The sequence below is a fragment of the Galeopterus variegatus genome, unplaced genomic scaffold (genome assembly GCF_000696425.1).
Source record: "Galeopterus variegatus unplaced genomic scaffold, G_variegatus-3.0.2 Scaffold390, whole genome shotgun sequence".
Lineage (NCBI taxonomy): Eukaryota > Metazoa > Chordata > Mammalia > Dermoptera > Cynocephalidae > Galeopterus > Galeopterus variegatus.
The window spans coordinates 468,906-483,370 of record NW_007726501.1 but is presented as its reverse complement, the minus strand read 5'-3'; the positions used below and the strand labels follow the sequence as shown (position 1 = coordinate 483,370).

The window sequence follows — 14,465 nt, the reverse complement described above, 5'->3', positions numbered from 1 at the left end:
CGCGCCCACCCCTGCCGCGCCCCCGCCCCCCTCTTCCGTCTCCCCGACTCAGAATGCCAGCAGCAACCCTGCCCCCGCCAGCACGGCCAAGAGCCCCCTGCTCAACTCGCCCACCGTGGCTAAACAAATCTTCCCCTGGATGAAAGAGTCGCGGCAAAACACAAAGCAGAAAACCAGCGGCTCCAGCTCAGGTAAAGGGGTGCCTTCTGGAGGAGGGTCCTCAGGCCTGGCTCTCGGGCCCCCGAGCTACTTCCAGCCACAGTCAGGGAGCACTAGAAGATTTCCAGAGTTTACTGCTCCCATACTCCTCCAACCTCCCCTACCCCCGAAAAAAAAGAAAGGTTTCCAGAACCTTTGCACCTTAGGGAGATGATAGGCCTCTGTGGGTTGGAAAACTCCATATGTAGACCTCATGGGAGTCTCTCTGGACCTCTCCAAGGGCAAGTGGGGCATAGTGAAGTTGGAATCTCTTCTCCTTTCACTCTTGTATTAGGACCTCTAGGCGGAACCAACCTGAGTTCCACTGTCTTCCTTTCTTTCTTCTTCTTTTTTTCTTTCTTTTCTTTTCTTTTCTTTTTTTTTTTTTTTTTGCACAGCTCCCTTATTCTAATGAAACAGTTACATCCTCCCCAAACTGAAATGTGACAGAATAAAGGCAGGCCTAGTCTCCCTCCAAGTCAGAATCAATGCTTAGCCTATAATCAGAGCCAGTTTTTGTTTCAGCAGATGGAGTGGCTGCCTTACCTCTGGGAAGGCCCTGCTCAGTTTTAGTACAATTAAGGCAGCCAGAGATCTCCGGAGGAGGTGATGTGGACTTGTCATCCTAATGGGAACCACATGGGCCTCCTGGAACTGGATTCCACTGGAGGAAAGGCCCCCAGCCTTGGGCTTCCTAGCATCTTGGTTACCTTTGCCCCTGCCTTCTCCAGTTGCCAGTGCTCTGCTCTCAAGATGAGCATCTGGGACCTCCAGAGCCACGATTTGGGGGGCCAGGGAGGACAGGAGGGCACAAGATTAGTGTGGGGGGGGGGAAGCTGGGAAGGCTGCGGGATGACATGGGGAATCCTAATGAATAGGACCCAGCATGAGGGGCCTGGGCCTCCCCACCAGAAATGAATACCTTCAATGGAATCTTCATTCGGGCAGAGAAAGCCTTTCAGTTTGGGGTTTCCACTCTGTCTAATTCCTCTGGGAGATAAATAAGTAGCCAGTTGACGCTACTGTCTAATCAGTCAGACAATGAGGGAGAGAAAGAAGGTTTGAGTGTGTACATTAGGTGTCCCACATTTCATTTACCGTGAAGGGAATGAAGATGGTGAGACTTGCCCACAGGCAGCTTGTTGTCTGATAAGCCCAAAGTACCAGTAAATGAGTCAGAAAGTTAACAGCTCCAAAAGGGAAATACAAACCAGGAAGACAAACTGCGAGTTCTTTGTTCTTTCTGCTTTGGAGAAGCCTGTAATTTGTTCGTTGGCTGTATGAGGGACTAGCTACCTGAACTATTTCCCCTGCCAGGAGAGAGGACAGCACCTAGTTTCCACTCTTCTCTGGGCTCTGACAGATGGAGGGATCTTTGGGGCCTGGAGGAAGGAGGGGCTGGGCTGGGTCAGAGGCTGGGCGGGGCCGTGGACAGCCCCTGACGCCGCTCTTCCTCTCTCTTTCCTCTGTACTCGCAGGAGAGAGCTGCGCTGGCGACAAGAGTCCTCCTGGGCAGGCTTCGTCCAAACGCGCGCGCACGGCCTACACGAGCGCGCAGCTGGTGGAGCTGGAGAAGGAATTCCACTTCAACCGCTACCTGTGCCGGCCGCGCCGGGTGGAGATGGCCAACCTGCTGAACCTCACCGAGCGCCAGATCAAGATCTGGTTCCAGAATCGCCGCATGAAATACAAGAAGGATCAGAAGGGCAAGGGCATGCTAACATCCTCAGAGGGCCAGTCCCCAAGTCGCAGCCCTGTTCTCCCCGGCGCCGGCGGCTATCTGAACTCTATGCATTCGCTGGTCAACAGCGTCCCGTATGAGCCCCAGTCGCCCCCACCCTTCCCCAAGCCCCCCCAGGGCGCCTACGGGCTGCCCCCCGCCTCCTACCCCGCGCCCCTGCCCAGCTGCGCGCCCCCGCCGCCCCCACAGAAGCGCTACCCGGCGGCGGGGGCGGGCACAGGCGGCACCCCCGACTATGACCCGCACGCTCATGGCCTACAGGGCAACGGCAGCTATGGGACCCCACACTTACAGGGAAGCCCCGTCTTCGTGGGGGGCAGCTATGTGGAGCCCATGAGCAACTCTGGGCCGGCCCTCTTTGGCCTAACTCACCTCCCCCACGCTGGCTCGGCCGCCATGGACTACGGGGGCGCAGGGTCGCTGGGCAGCGGCCACCACCACGGGCCCGGGCCAGGGGAGCCGCACCCCACCTACACGGACCTTACCGCCCACCATCCTTCTCAGGGAAGAATTCAGGAAGCGCCCAAGCTTACCCACCTGTGATGGTGGGCTCGGGGCTGCGTGCCAGGAGAGTACCCCCCTTTGGTTCCTTTTTTTTTTTTTAGGTTCTTCCAGCCCCTCCCTTTGCTCTCTCCTCCGCCCTTCATCCCCCACTCCCTTTCCCCGTTTTGTTTTCTTTGGTAACGCGTTTTTATAGTTTATGTGACGTAGCAATCTTGGTTGCTGGAATGGCTGTCAGTATCAGTAGCGATATTTATCTCTTCCCGCTCCTCGCTGGGCCTCTGGCCCTGCACTCTTTACCTTTTCCACTCTTTGATCAGAAACAGGGTATATGAACAAATTTTCTAGTAGTTTTCAATGTGAATTTGTTCGTACATTATGGCTCCCGAGGGGAAGCGATTACTTTTTTAAAAATTTTTAGTTGTTTTTTTTTAATTGCACTTCTTGTAAAGAGCGAGAAAAAAAAAATCAAAGGCGCTTTGAAACAGGGGCTCCCTGTACAAGGATGACTAAGTGTACGTCTTTCCGTGTGTGTATGCTGGTGAACAGTCAGATTTATTTATATTTTTTTTGCAAGCATTGAATAATCTAAGTTTTAAATATTATTTATCCCCATCCGTCTGTATTTATATTAAAGAAATTCTGTACCCTGATTGTTCAGAAGGTTTCTTGAGCCTTTTGTTCAATAGTGTATTGGCGTACATAGAAAAAATCTTTTTATTTGAAAGGGAAATATAATTCCTTTATAAAAATGGTAATGATGCAATAAAACCAGAGGATCCAGCTTTTGAAAACAGTGATTTTTGGTTTGTAACATCTGGCAAACTGAAGAAACACAATCTGTAAACGCGAAAAATGCTAGATTTGTTTTGAGAGTTCTACATTCCTTGCTGCTCACATTCTGAGAAACAAACAAAAAATAATAATAAAGTTTTTATTCTGAATAATATCCGTGTTGAGAAAGGGTTCTTTGGCCGAAGATGGGGGTCTGCTAGAATCCAAGCAAAAGCGAGCTGGCGTAGCAGGCCGCAGCAGCTCTGCGGCTCCGGCGTGGGGCCTGGCCAGGCGGCTCGCCTGGAAGCCGGGCAAATTCTCGGGACGGCGGCCGGGGTTGCTGGCAGAGGCAGCTCAGGCAACGCCTTGCGGCTGGCCCGCTGGGCTGCCTGATTCCCAGCTGCCGCAGAGGCAGGCCGAGGGCACAGGGGCTGCGGAGTGCTGTGTGCCGGAGAAACAAAGGCAGCCCGGCCTGAGGCGCGGCGGGGGGCGCACAGGTGCCCAGCGGCCTCTCCGGGTATAACGCAGGGCGGTCCTCTCCTCCACGTTCGGCCCCAGTCAAAGCCGACCAGCCACTGCCTTAACCCGGGGAATCATCAGCCGCGGGGAGGATGCCGACCTCTTTCCGGGAGCAATCGTTCTCCTGGTCTTCGTGGTCCATTACCGCGCCAGAATAGAATCACTCCTAAAATCGCCACAGGGAGCAAAGCAGTTCGAAAGGGCTGAGGTTCACCCAGGTCTCCAGCAAAAGAAAAGCTGAGCTTTGGAGCGTCTCCCTGAGCCCTTCCTGGACTGCCTGAATCCCAGCATCAGCTTCCTCCAGAATTTAGTATTTGGCATTCTCTGTATTTATTTCCTCTCCTCTTTCCCTCCCAGCTTTCTTTTTACGGACCCAGGGGGAGAGGGAGAGAGAAAAGAGATGGGTATCTTTCTAATAAAAATGCAGTTTTATGAGTTCTTCTTTTATTTGATGCTACAGGAACTAAATATTACATTTCCATTCCTGGATTTAAGAGAAGGCTGTCTATTGACTGGCTGGCAGAGGCAAAGGCAGGCACAGTAAAAGGAAATACCTTCATCTTCAAATTGAAGAATTGGACAGAGAAGGAAATAAATTCAGAAAATGCAAACCTCAGACCTGCATCCCCATCATCACCCCTTTCAGAGTTGGAAGCGAGGAACCGCCTGCGTCTGGGGATGAGGAGCATCTGATGTGAGAAATAAACCTCGTTCTCCCTGGATTATATCTTTCAGAGGCAGAAGTGAAAAATGTCGCCATTTTGTTTGCAATCCAAAATATCCATCATCATAGCCTCTTCCCTCTGAGAAGCTTCCTCAGATGATCTTTAGAATCAGGCACTGGAGCCACTTCTGGGTACCTGCTGGGTCCCAAAGAGTTGCTTTTAGGTAATATCCTCAAGTCTTGAGAAAAAGAAAAAGGCAGAGAGGATGCAAAGCCGGGCGGCTAGCTGGATGTTTCTCTTACATCCAGGTGCTTTCGCCACATCTGTCCTGAGACTCCTGATATATACTTCTTCTTTTTAAAGAGTTTGGGCTGTGGGAGTAATAAATTTGCTCCCTTCACCCCAACCTCCCTACCAAAATATAGCGTGCACCTCAGAAATGCAGAGGCTGGAAAACCAGTCTTTGTGAGGACTGGTGTTCTGCCTTTTGGTTGTTCACGCTGAGAAGATGCAGGAGTCTTCTTTTAAGTAGTCATTTTAGAGACGTGCATTAAATTACCTCAGAAAATAAGGAACAGTGTCTCTGGCGAGAGAGAGAGAGAGAGAGAGAGAGAGAGAGAGAGAGAGAGAGAGAGAGAGACTTCCACCCCAGGATGAAAATCTTTGAACCCGTTTCTAAAATACACTCCTGTTTGGCTGTGGGAGGAGTGGTTTGGAGGCTTCCTCCTTCCCTAGGGCAGAGATTTTTAAATGAGATTCTAATATGATTTCCCATTTCTTGCCAGTTAAGACATTCATTTGGCTTTCAAAGCAAAAATATCCATCTCACCCCCAGCTTCACAGGTATTCAAAAGAAGTCCTTATTAAAATATCTCCTGAGTTAAAGTAATAGATTTGAAGAAGATTTCAGTGTTGAGTGGTCAAAGAAAAGAGTTTTCTTCCAGATGGTATTTGAATTAAGGCAGCTGAGGCAGGCAGAAAGCCCTCACCCACGCAGCCCCTGACAGAGCCTCAGTGAAATGGGGGCAGCGCTGCTGCCTCTCTGCAACTCCCCTCCCCTCAATCCCTCCAAATTTTCTGGTAAAAGCAAGCGCCAAAAGCCACCATCCCAGAGTCCGCAAAGCACCTTTTCTAAAAGCAGTGCTATAACCCGTTCCACTGCCAGAAAGTATCTTTAGAAAGACTAGTTTTCCTTGTTTACTTGCGTTTCCTGCTCTCCTCTTTGCTCAGCCACATTTGATCTTGGAAAGAGCTCGAAGCTGAAATGTGTTCTTAAGGGCCAGAAGCTGTCAAGGCTTTTGGTGAGCAAGATTGATCGCGCCCAGACTTCCTTCAGAGCTTTGTTTGGAATAAAAGCAAGAAAACTGAAAAACCTCACATTTTCCAAAATAGCATCTCTATCTGTAAGGCAATGCTCTGGGCTAATCAACGATGGAGGCCACTTTGTATTTAATTTCTAACCCAAACCCTCTTTGATGCGGGTCTCAGAGATGGAGTCTTGCCCTTGGTCCTTCATCGGCCTTGTTTTCTACGCAGATTTTTCTCCCCACCAACCTCTCGCTCCCTGGCCATCAGAATGATTTATTTTCCTGCCACTGATCCCTGCTGGCCTGGGGGAGTCTGATCACTTGGTCCATTTCAAAGGAAGCAAAAGCGAATCGCCATCCTCAGGGTTGGGGGGGTGAGTTACCTTCTGATCTCTTTCTCAGCCTCCTCTTCTCTTTCTGGCTTGGTGGGTTTTTAAAAAGTTATTGTTTGGTACTTCTAGGTGTTATCTTTTGAACCCTTCAGCACCGTCCAAGATTCACTCAGTCCCAAGTCTCCAAATTGGGAAAAAGAGAGAATGAAAACCTTTATAATTCCTCCTTGGGTGGCACTCTCTCCCCCTCGTGCTGTTTCTCGCAACAGAACCCTGGTGCCAACATCTCTGGTGCCCAAGGAGGAGGAAGGTGTGGGAGGCAATTCGGGCTTCCAGGGAACACTCGCTGCATCTGAACCAACCAGCCCCAAACCAGAGCGACAAGGACAGGAGAAGAAGGGTAGGAAGAGAGAGAGAGAGAGGAGAGAGAGAGAGGAACACGTATCTTCTCCCTCCCTGCTGGTAACTTCCAACAGACTTCCTGGAAATCGGAAATACTCACCACACCCGAGCCCTAAGGGTATGAAACCCAGAATGCCAGAAGCCGCAAGCTCCTGCTCGGGGAGGCATTTCTTTGGCTGGCCGCCTCCCTGGCTACAGGGATTTGGACACATGGACCTGGGGTTGTCTCGATTGGCACATGCATCTATCTTTCTCGAGCCTCTCCGGAGAAGTTGATGGCGCAGGAAGGTCGGGAAGCTTCGAGAGCCGCCTCCCGTTTTCCGCTTCCCGCCGGAGCCAGATGCAAAGCCGCCGTGGAAAAGCCAGCAAACAATGGGCCGGGGGCGCGGACTCCAGGCTGGACATTGGAGGGGGTGAGGGACTGCGGGGGGGAAGGAGAGGCGGACAGAAGAGCGAGAGGGAGGGGGAAAGGGGATAGAGGAAAAAGAGGAAAAGAGTGAAAGACAGAGAGGAAGGAAAACAGAGACACACACAGAGAGATTGGTTCTGAGGTCCATCCAGGAACTGTCTTAGAAAAAGTGGAGGAGAAAGGGGGAAATAAAAAGGGAAAAGAACCCTCCCAGATCTTTTTTCCCTCTTTCTTCTCTCTCTCTCTCTCTCTCTCTCCATCTCTCTTTCCATCCCTCTCTCATCTCTTTCCTCCCTCTGCTCCTTCCTCTTGCCTTAACAGAACTTATGTGGCTGGGATGCGGGACCCTCCGGTGTCAAAACTTTGAAGATTAATGGATTACTTTGTTAATGACTCCAGGCGTCAGACTGAGGTGCTTAAATGATTTGTGAGGTGCGAGGCGTCTTCGCGACAGTCCCAAACAATGCGCGGAGTGTGCGGGGGAGGCAGAGGGCAGCCGCCGGAGGGGCTGGCAGCAGGGCTCACACTCACACACACTCACACACACTCCCAGGCGCACACACCAGATCCTCGTTTACCAGGAGGCGGGCAGGCACACTCGCCCCCACGCACTCCCGGGCATCCCCACCCACATCCACATATATGTATTTTTGCCCTGAAAAAAGTGTAAATAAAGCCTCGCTGGCCCCCAATGAGGCGTTCCTTCCCGACTTTTTTGGATCAATCAAACAGACAGTGGCTTCTTTTGATTAAAGCCCAAATTGTCATTGGGCAGAAGCAATCATGTGACAGCCAATTCGGTCCAATTTCAACCTTGTCTCCATGAATTCAATAGTTTAATAGTAGCGCGGTCCCCATACGGCTGTAATCAGTGAATTAGAAAAAAAACACCCCGGCAGCGATCTTCTATGATAGATTTTTTTCCCCTCCGCTCTCGCCTTGTTCCTGGGCCTTGCCCCCCCAAAGCCCCTCCAAAAGAGGGAACTTTTTCTCCGAGGGGGCTCCAAGGAGAAGGCCATGAATTACGAATTTGAGCGAGAGATTGGTTTTATCAATAGCCAGCCGTCGCTCGCTGAGTGCCTGACATCTTTTCCCCCTGTCGCTGATACATTTCAAAGTTCATCAATCAAGACCTCGACGCTTTCACACTCGACACTGATTCCTCCTCCTTTTGAGCAGACCATTCCCAGCCTGAACCCGGGCAGTCACCCTCGCCACGGCGCTGGCGGCCGCCCCAAGCCGAGCCCCGCGGGCAGCCGTGGCAGCCCGGTGCCCGCCGGCACCCTTCAGCCGCCCGAGTACCCCTGGATGAAGGAGAAGAAGGCGGCCAAGAAAAGCGCGCTGCCGGCCGCCGCCGCCGCCGGCCCTGCCTGCCTCAGCCACAAAGGTCAGTCCAAAGACTTGGCCCCAGGTCCCCGGGACCCTCTTCCCCCTCTGGGCTGCCCCGAGAGCGGTCGTGGGGGGAGGGGAGTGTGGGCTGCAGAGAAGGGGGAGAGGGAGATGCTTGGCTGCCTTTCCCCTGCCCCTGTGGGCTCAGGAGTGGGTTTGGTGGAGAGTAGAGAGGATCCTGCGCTCCACATTGAGACACATATATTTTTAGTCAGAGGGGGGGAAACTTTCTCTAACTTGTGTAATGTGGGATGATTTATTTGAGTTGGAACTGACCTCCTCTTGTCTAGTTGTCCTAGAGTTTGGCTTTTTGACAGTAATGAAGAGTGATAGATCGCTCTTGCTCAGCTAAGCAGCTGATGCATTAATTATAAATTGTGTTGTGGCTAATATAAAGTTTGCTCCCAGATGAAGAGGCTGGGGGCAGCTGCAGGCAGGAATTTGATGGCGGTGGAGGAGAGGGGGACTCCCGGGGCTGGGCTCCCAGGAAAGGCAGCACAATGGCCCTGGTGCATCCAGGGCGGCCATTTTGTTGCGGTTGATCTTTTCTGCTGTATTTATTCTCCAGTGGAATAACCCCGCTCGGACCCCTCCACCTCCAACTGTGCCCGTGTCTCTTGTTGGTTTCCCTTTCCGCAGAATCCCTGGAAATCGCCGATGGCAGCGGCGGGGGATCGCGGCGCCTGAGAACTGCTTACACCAACACGCAGCTTTTAGAGCTGGAGAAGGAATTTCACTTCAACAAGTACCTTTGCAGACCCCGAAGGGTGGAGATTGCGGCGCTGCTGGATTTGACTGAGAGACAAGTGAAAGTGTGGTTTCAGAACCGGAGGATGAAGCACAAGAGGCAGACCCAGTGCAAGGAGAACCAAAACGGCGATGGGAAGTGTAAAAGCCTCGAGGACTCCGAGAAAGCGGAGGAGGAGGAGGAGGAGGAGGCGAAGTCGCTGTTTGAGCAAGCCCTCGGCGTCTCCGGGGCCCTTCTGGAGAGGGAAGGTTACACTTTTCAGCAAAATGCCCTCTCTCAGCAGCAGGCTCCAAATGGACACAATGGCGACTCCCAAAGTTTCCCAGTTTCGCCTTTAACCAGCAATGAGAAAAATCTGAAACATTTTCAGCACCAGTCACCCACTGTTCCTAACTGCCTGTCAACAATGGGCCAGAACTGTGGAGCTGGCCTAAACAATGACAGTCCCGAGGCCCTCGACGTCCCTTCTTTGCAGGACTTCAACGTCTTCTCCACAGATTCCTGCCTGCATCTTTCAGATGCAGTCTCGCCCAGTTTGCCAGGTTCCCTCGACAGCCCTGTAGATATTTCAGCTGACAGCTTTGACTTTTTTACAGACACACTAACCACAATCGACTTGCAGCATCTGAATTACTAAAAACATTAAAGCAAAACAAAGCATCACAAAACAAAAACCCCTTTGACCAGGTGGTTTTGCCTTCTTTTATTCTGGGAGTTGATTTTTATTCTATTTTCTTCTTGACCGACCCCCTCCCTCCTTTAAATGTCGAGGATTTTCTATTTAGTGATTCCCCTGACCCAGTTTCAGAGCCATCTCTTACAGATTACTTTGGAGTATTAGTTGTTTTAAACCTAAGCCAACAATCCTCTGTGTGATTTCCTGAGAACAATATATGAGGCCTGCAAGAAAGTGATCATATAATTGTATCTTCACTTTCTTTTTATTTTTGTATTACATTAGGATGCATTGTCATGCGTATTTTTGGTAGAATAAATTCTCCTTTGCTATAAGTAGATTTCTTATTTTTTCTCCCCCTCTTTCTCAAGTCTCATAACGGTTTCTTTTTCTTCCTTTAGTCTAACTTGGTAAATAAAATTCTGGTCACAATTTATCTTTTTCAATTTTAATATATTTATTAAGGTGACATGTTCAAAGTCTTCAACAGACTGACAGCAAAAGAAAGCCAGAAAATGTCTAGGGCTTCAGACAAGTGTTTTTTGCGTTTTTTTTTTTTTTTAAACTTTTTTATTTTTAAAGGCTATGGATTTGGTTTTCAGTGTAGAGGTTCAAGCCATAGATTTAAACTGGTAATAGAAACAGGATTGGGCAGCCTAAGAGGTGGGCCAAGCCCAACCTTTTAAAAATGAAGAAATAAAGTGCCTACAGAAACCCCCAACTCCAGGAATGAGTAACACGGAGTTTCTTTAACAAGCTACCAGTCTCCAGGTCAACAACTAAGTTATCAACGATTCATTTATTTATATAACACGTTTGTTTCAAACATCTATATTCCAACCCCTCACCCACAAATCCCTGCACATTTGCAGTGTGGTTGATTACTCTCCCAGCTGTTGATGGGTTCAGGCAAAACAGACCTAAAAGACAGAGAAAAACAAAAGTAAAACAAAACGATGGTTATTAGCTGGAAAATGCACTTCAGAAAGGGTTATTTCCAATCCTCTGATTCAGTCATTGTAGGCTTCTTCTTCTTCTTCTTCTTCTTTTTTTTTTTTCAGGGTCAGAAAAATCAATATTTCATTCTTAAATCTGTTTACATTGCTAATAATGGATCATTAAAGTTTTGAAGTCCGGTTAGCAAGTTGAGATTTAAAAAGGAGTGTTTCTGCACCCGGGGTTATAAATTAATACCATTTCTAGAGAAAGAGAAAATGCACTTTAAATGAAATCCCAATAAAATGTGATCTAGGGTGTGTTACTGGGTTGTTCTGTTTTTTCCCTCTTCTTATGTCTCCCTCATGTTTATTTTTCCCTTTCTGAGCTCTGCTCTGATGACTACTTACCGTGAGAAAACACAGCATGTAAGCAACATGTGTGTGGCGGGTTGATTTAAGAACCGGCTCTTAACAGCAAAGACTTGGAAGTTATGAAATAGCAATCTTTCTTCGTGGGTTTGCTTCCTACCTCCCCTCACTCCTTCACCCCCTAAATCCCGGCAGCGGCGGAGACGTGTGGGGACTGCAGCCGGTTTCCGGCCCCAGGCTCAGCGCCGAGCAGGGCGTCCCGGACGAAGCCAGGGCTGAGCAGCTACTGGATGCGATTCGTCCTACGCTCATAAATCAAACGCTTTCTATGAATGAGAATGTCATCAAAGAGATCAATTGCAGGAACACATGCACAAATAAAAACCCTCTTACGTATTTGCTGGGGATCCCCGTCCGAAAGCATTAAGTTAGAAGGCAAAAGTCATAATTCATTTTTATTGCTCTTTTAAAACAACAGCTTGGCTGAGCCGCGGATGCCATGAACAGCTCGGGGCCTCGGCGGCGTTTCGTCTCCTACTCGCTCCTTCCCTTTCCAGTAGAAGAACCCTTAAAGAGGCGCTTCCAGTCGAGCCAGCCGCTTGCCGGCGATCATTTGAGTAGTGACCAAGCTCACCCTTCACCCACCCTCCTGGACTTTTTAAAGACTTTAGCTCGAGTCTTAGGGCGCGGGCCTACTTGCGCAGAGGACCAGGGGTCTGCTACGCTGCGGAAAGGCTCCCAGGCTTTCTTGGGGGGTGGGGAAGGAACCGAGCTATGGAAGCCTATGGGCTCGAGGCCAGAGGAGGCTGCCTTTGTGAACCGCTGGGGAGAGCAGCGCTCTGGGCGGCCAGCCGAGGCGGAGCCGGCTAGGCTGAGAGCGCCCGGCCTGCAGCGAGCCAGGAGCAGCGCGCGGAGGCAGGACGATCGCTGGCCTGTGCGTCTTTGGACCTTTGTGCGAGTGCAAGCTTGTGATCCCAGGAAAAACACCGAGCCAGGCTGCTCCCGAAAAGAAGCCAGGGGAAAGGACGAGCGGTGGAGAGAGAAGAGCGCGGAGGACGAGAACTAGCAGAAGGGGGAGACACCTGCGGCCGTCCGGGAGGCTTTGTGGCTGGCGCCCTGCGGCCGAGGGGGTCGCGCAAACCCGGGCGGAGGAGGCCAACAAAGGTACAGGAATGAGGCAAGGAGGGGAGAATATATCGACTGGCTTCGGCTCGGACAGCAGATGGTCCGCACTGCCGGCACCGACCCCCTCACACCCTGCCCTCTCCCCTACTGGAGCGCCTTCTCTCCCCATTGCTGGAGGCCTGGCATTCCCGAGGAAGCCGCCTCCAGGAGGGCCGCCTTGCCTTTTCCCTTGTCCAGAACGAAGATTCCCAAGAGCTGAAATTGGGGTAGGGACGACCTTTCCTGCCCGTGCTCCCTCTTAACCATGCTTGGGGAGTGGGTGAAAGGTCACAGAGAAATACCCTTCCAAAAGGAAATGTTTGGGGGAAATGTTTCACTGCGACTTAGAGAGTCCAGAGTCAAAGGTCTGCACGGGTTTGCCTCTGGAGGGGACAGGTTTGGGGGGAACTTCTATACGTGGAGAACAGAACATAGAAGCCGGAAAGGGTGACTAACACATTTGAAAAGTGCCTTCCTCTAGCAAAACTTCCTTCTTCTAAGAGTGGTTGGAAGACTGAAGGGGAGTAGGAACCCCAACCCACATACAACTCTCACTGTAAATTTCATCTGTCTTATTACGATGTTGTAAACATGGCCAAAGTAAAATCTATACAGCGTCCGTTGTAAATCTTCTTGGATGATCTCTGGATTTCTTCTATCTAAGAAAGCATCAATTCTCAGTCTCCATTTGGCCTTTTCTCTCTACAAGCCCAGGGCTGACACGAAAACTAATAGTAAACAGCAATTAATGACCCCATCAGCATCAGGGAAGGATGAGGGTGATGGAGAACAGGACCCCCTGGCCTGGGATGACGCTCAGATTTGCACGTGTCTCTCCAGGGAAAGATTTGAAGGTTCACACAAGCAACTACACAGTCAGTTGAAAAGAGGAGGACGTGTTGGGAAGAGGAAAGTGTCCTGTCCACCATCAGCCATCTGTCCACCTCCCCTCCCACCTGCCAGCCCCCACCCCCACTCCAGGCGTGCAGTAGAATGGAGAGGGAGGGGGAAAGAGAAGGCTCGCCTACTCCAAACATCCCCCTCCAGAAAAAGAGAAAAGTGGCGGGGGGAGTTTAGCATACTTTGTTGGGGCCGCGGATCAGCCCTTCCAGGCCCGTGCCGGAGCGCACAGGCTCCTGGGTCTTGGGGAGCCGGCAGATGGCCTGCAGCTCGCGGCCCGGCCCCCACGCTGGCCACGTCGGCTAGCGTCATCTCTCTCCCCCGCCTCCCACCCTACAAAATCCAGCGGCAGGGTTGCTCGGGATCCCGGAGGACTCCCAGAGAAAGCTGAGTGGGGAAGGAGAAAGGGGCGGAGAGCGAGGAGAAAGGGAGGGCGGAGAAGGACCCGGCCACCCCCAGCCTTTTCCGGCTAGCTCTGCTTTAAGACCTCACCCACCCCTGGGGGTCGAATTACAGAAGGTCCTCATTGCCATGCTAATGGCGAGCCTGGGCTGTAGGAAGAGGGCTATGGAGATAAAGGGAGGGCGGAGAAGGACCCGGCCACCCCCAGCCTTTTCCGGCTAGCTCTGCTTTAAGAGCTCACCCACCCCTGGGGGTCGAATTACAGAAGGTCCTCATTGCCATGCTAATGGCGAGCCTGGGCTGTAGGAAGAGGGCTATGGAGACCCTCCAAGGAGGAAGGAAGTCTCTTTTCTTGCCCTTGTTCTCTCCACGCCCACCCGGGTTCCTCCCAGCCAGCCCGCTGCGCACGTTCCTCTCCATTCCGAGTTTGGAGAGCCGGTGGCCCAGCCTCTTTCTCTGCCACCGTTCTCAGCGCTCCTCACAGCCCCATGGCCTCACGGCAGGGACTGTGCCGTGGACGCGCCCTAGGAACCTGGGGCGCGGTGTCTGCCGGTTTCCCACCCTTCCTGCTCGGCGCGCTTCGGGGTCGCCCAGCGTACTTGAGTCCACCCAGCGAGCACTGGCCCGCTGATTCCCGCCCCGAGAGAGCCGGATGCCCTCTTCCATTCTCACCTCTTACCAGTTCATCTTTCTGTGCAAGGTGGGGAGGGGGACGGAGGTGGGGGATGCCTCCCAGCCCCCACCTCCCGGAGGGTGGGGGGCGAGCGGAGTCGGGCGCGCGCAGAAAGCAGCCTTTGCTTCCCTTCGCCCAGCGCTCCGAGTCTGCCGTTGCAGCCGCCGCAGCTGCTGCAGCCGCCTGGGCTGCCTGGGGGGGCGACTGCGCGTCACCTAGACGGAGGAGCGCCGGGGATTTAAATGCCACTGAAACAGTGATCCATCACCGCCGAAGCCGGCAAACTTTCGCAGGAGGCTCAGCCATTGGCTGACAAAGTCACGTGCCCCTCCCCTTGCGCCCTGTGCCCTCCCCCCCC

At 51.8% G+C, this 14,465-nt stretch overlaps 2 protein-coding genes across 2 annotated transcripts in view; both read left to right on the top strand.

The window, feature by feature from the left end:
• The window catches only part of HOXA3 (homeobox A3), a 4,018-nt gene extending 631 nt beyond the window's left edge, over positions 1-3,387 (top strand). Inside the window, exons 2-3 of the mRNA XM_008568241.1 lie at positions 1-191; positions 1,677-3,387. The exon at positions 1-191 is cut by the window's left edge and continues 33 nt beyond it. Coding sequence (XP_008566463.1) covers positions 1-191; positions 1,677-2,482 — 997 coding nt within the window. The 3' untranslated portion in view covers positions 2,483-3,387. The remainder of the gene's footprint in view (positions 192-1,676) is intronic.
• Positions 3,388-7,589: 4,202 nt separating this feature from the next.
• HOXA2 (homeobox A2) lies at positions 7,590-9,996 on the top strand. The gene is made up of 2 exons (XM_008568240.1): positions 7,590-8,235; positions 8,877-9,996. The coding sequence occupies exons 1-2, from the start codon at positions 7,866-7,868 to the stop codon at positions 9,620-9,622; spliced, it is 1,116 nt and encodes a 371-aa protein (XP_008566462.1). The 5' UTR covers positions 7,590-7,865; the 3' UTR covers positions 9,623-9,996.
• The last annotated feature ends 4,469 nt before the right edge of the window (positions 9,997-14,465 follow it).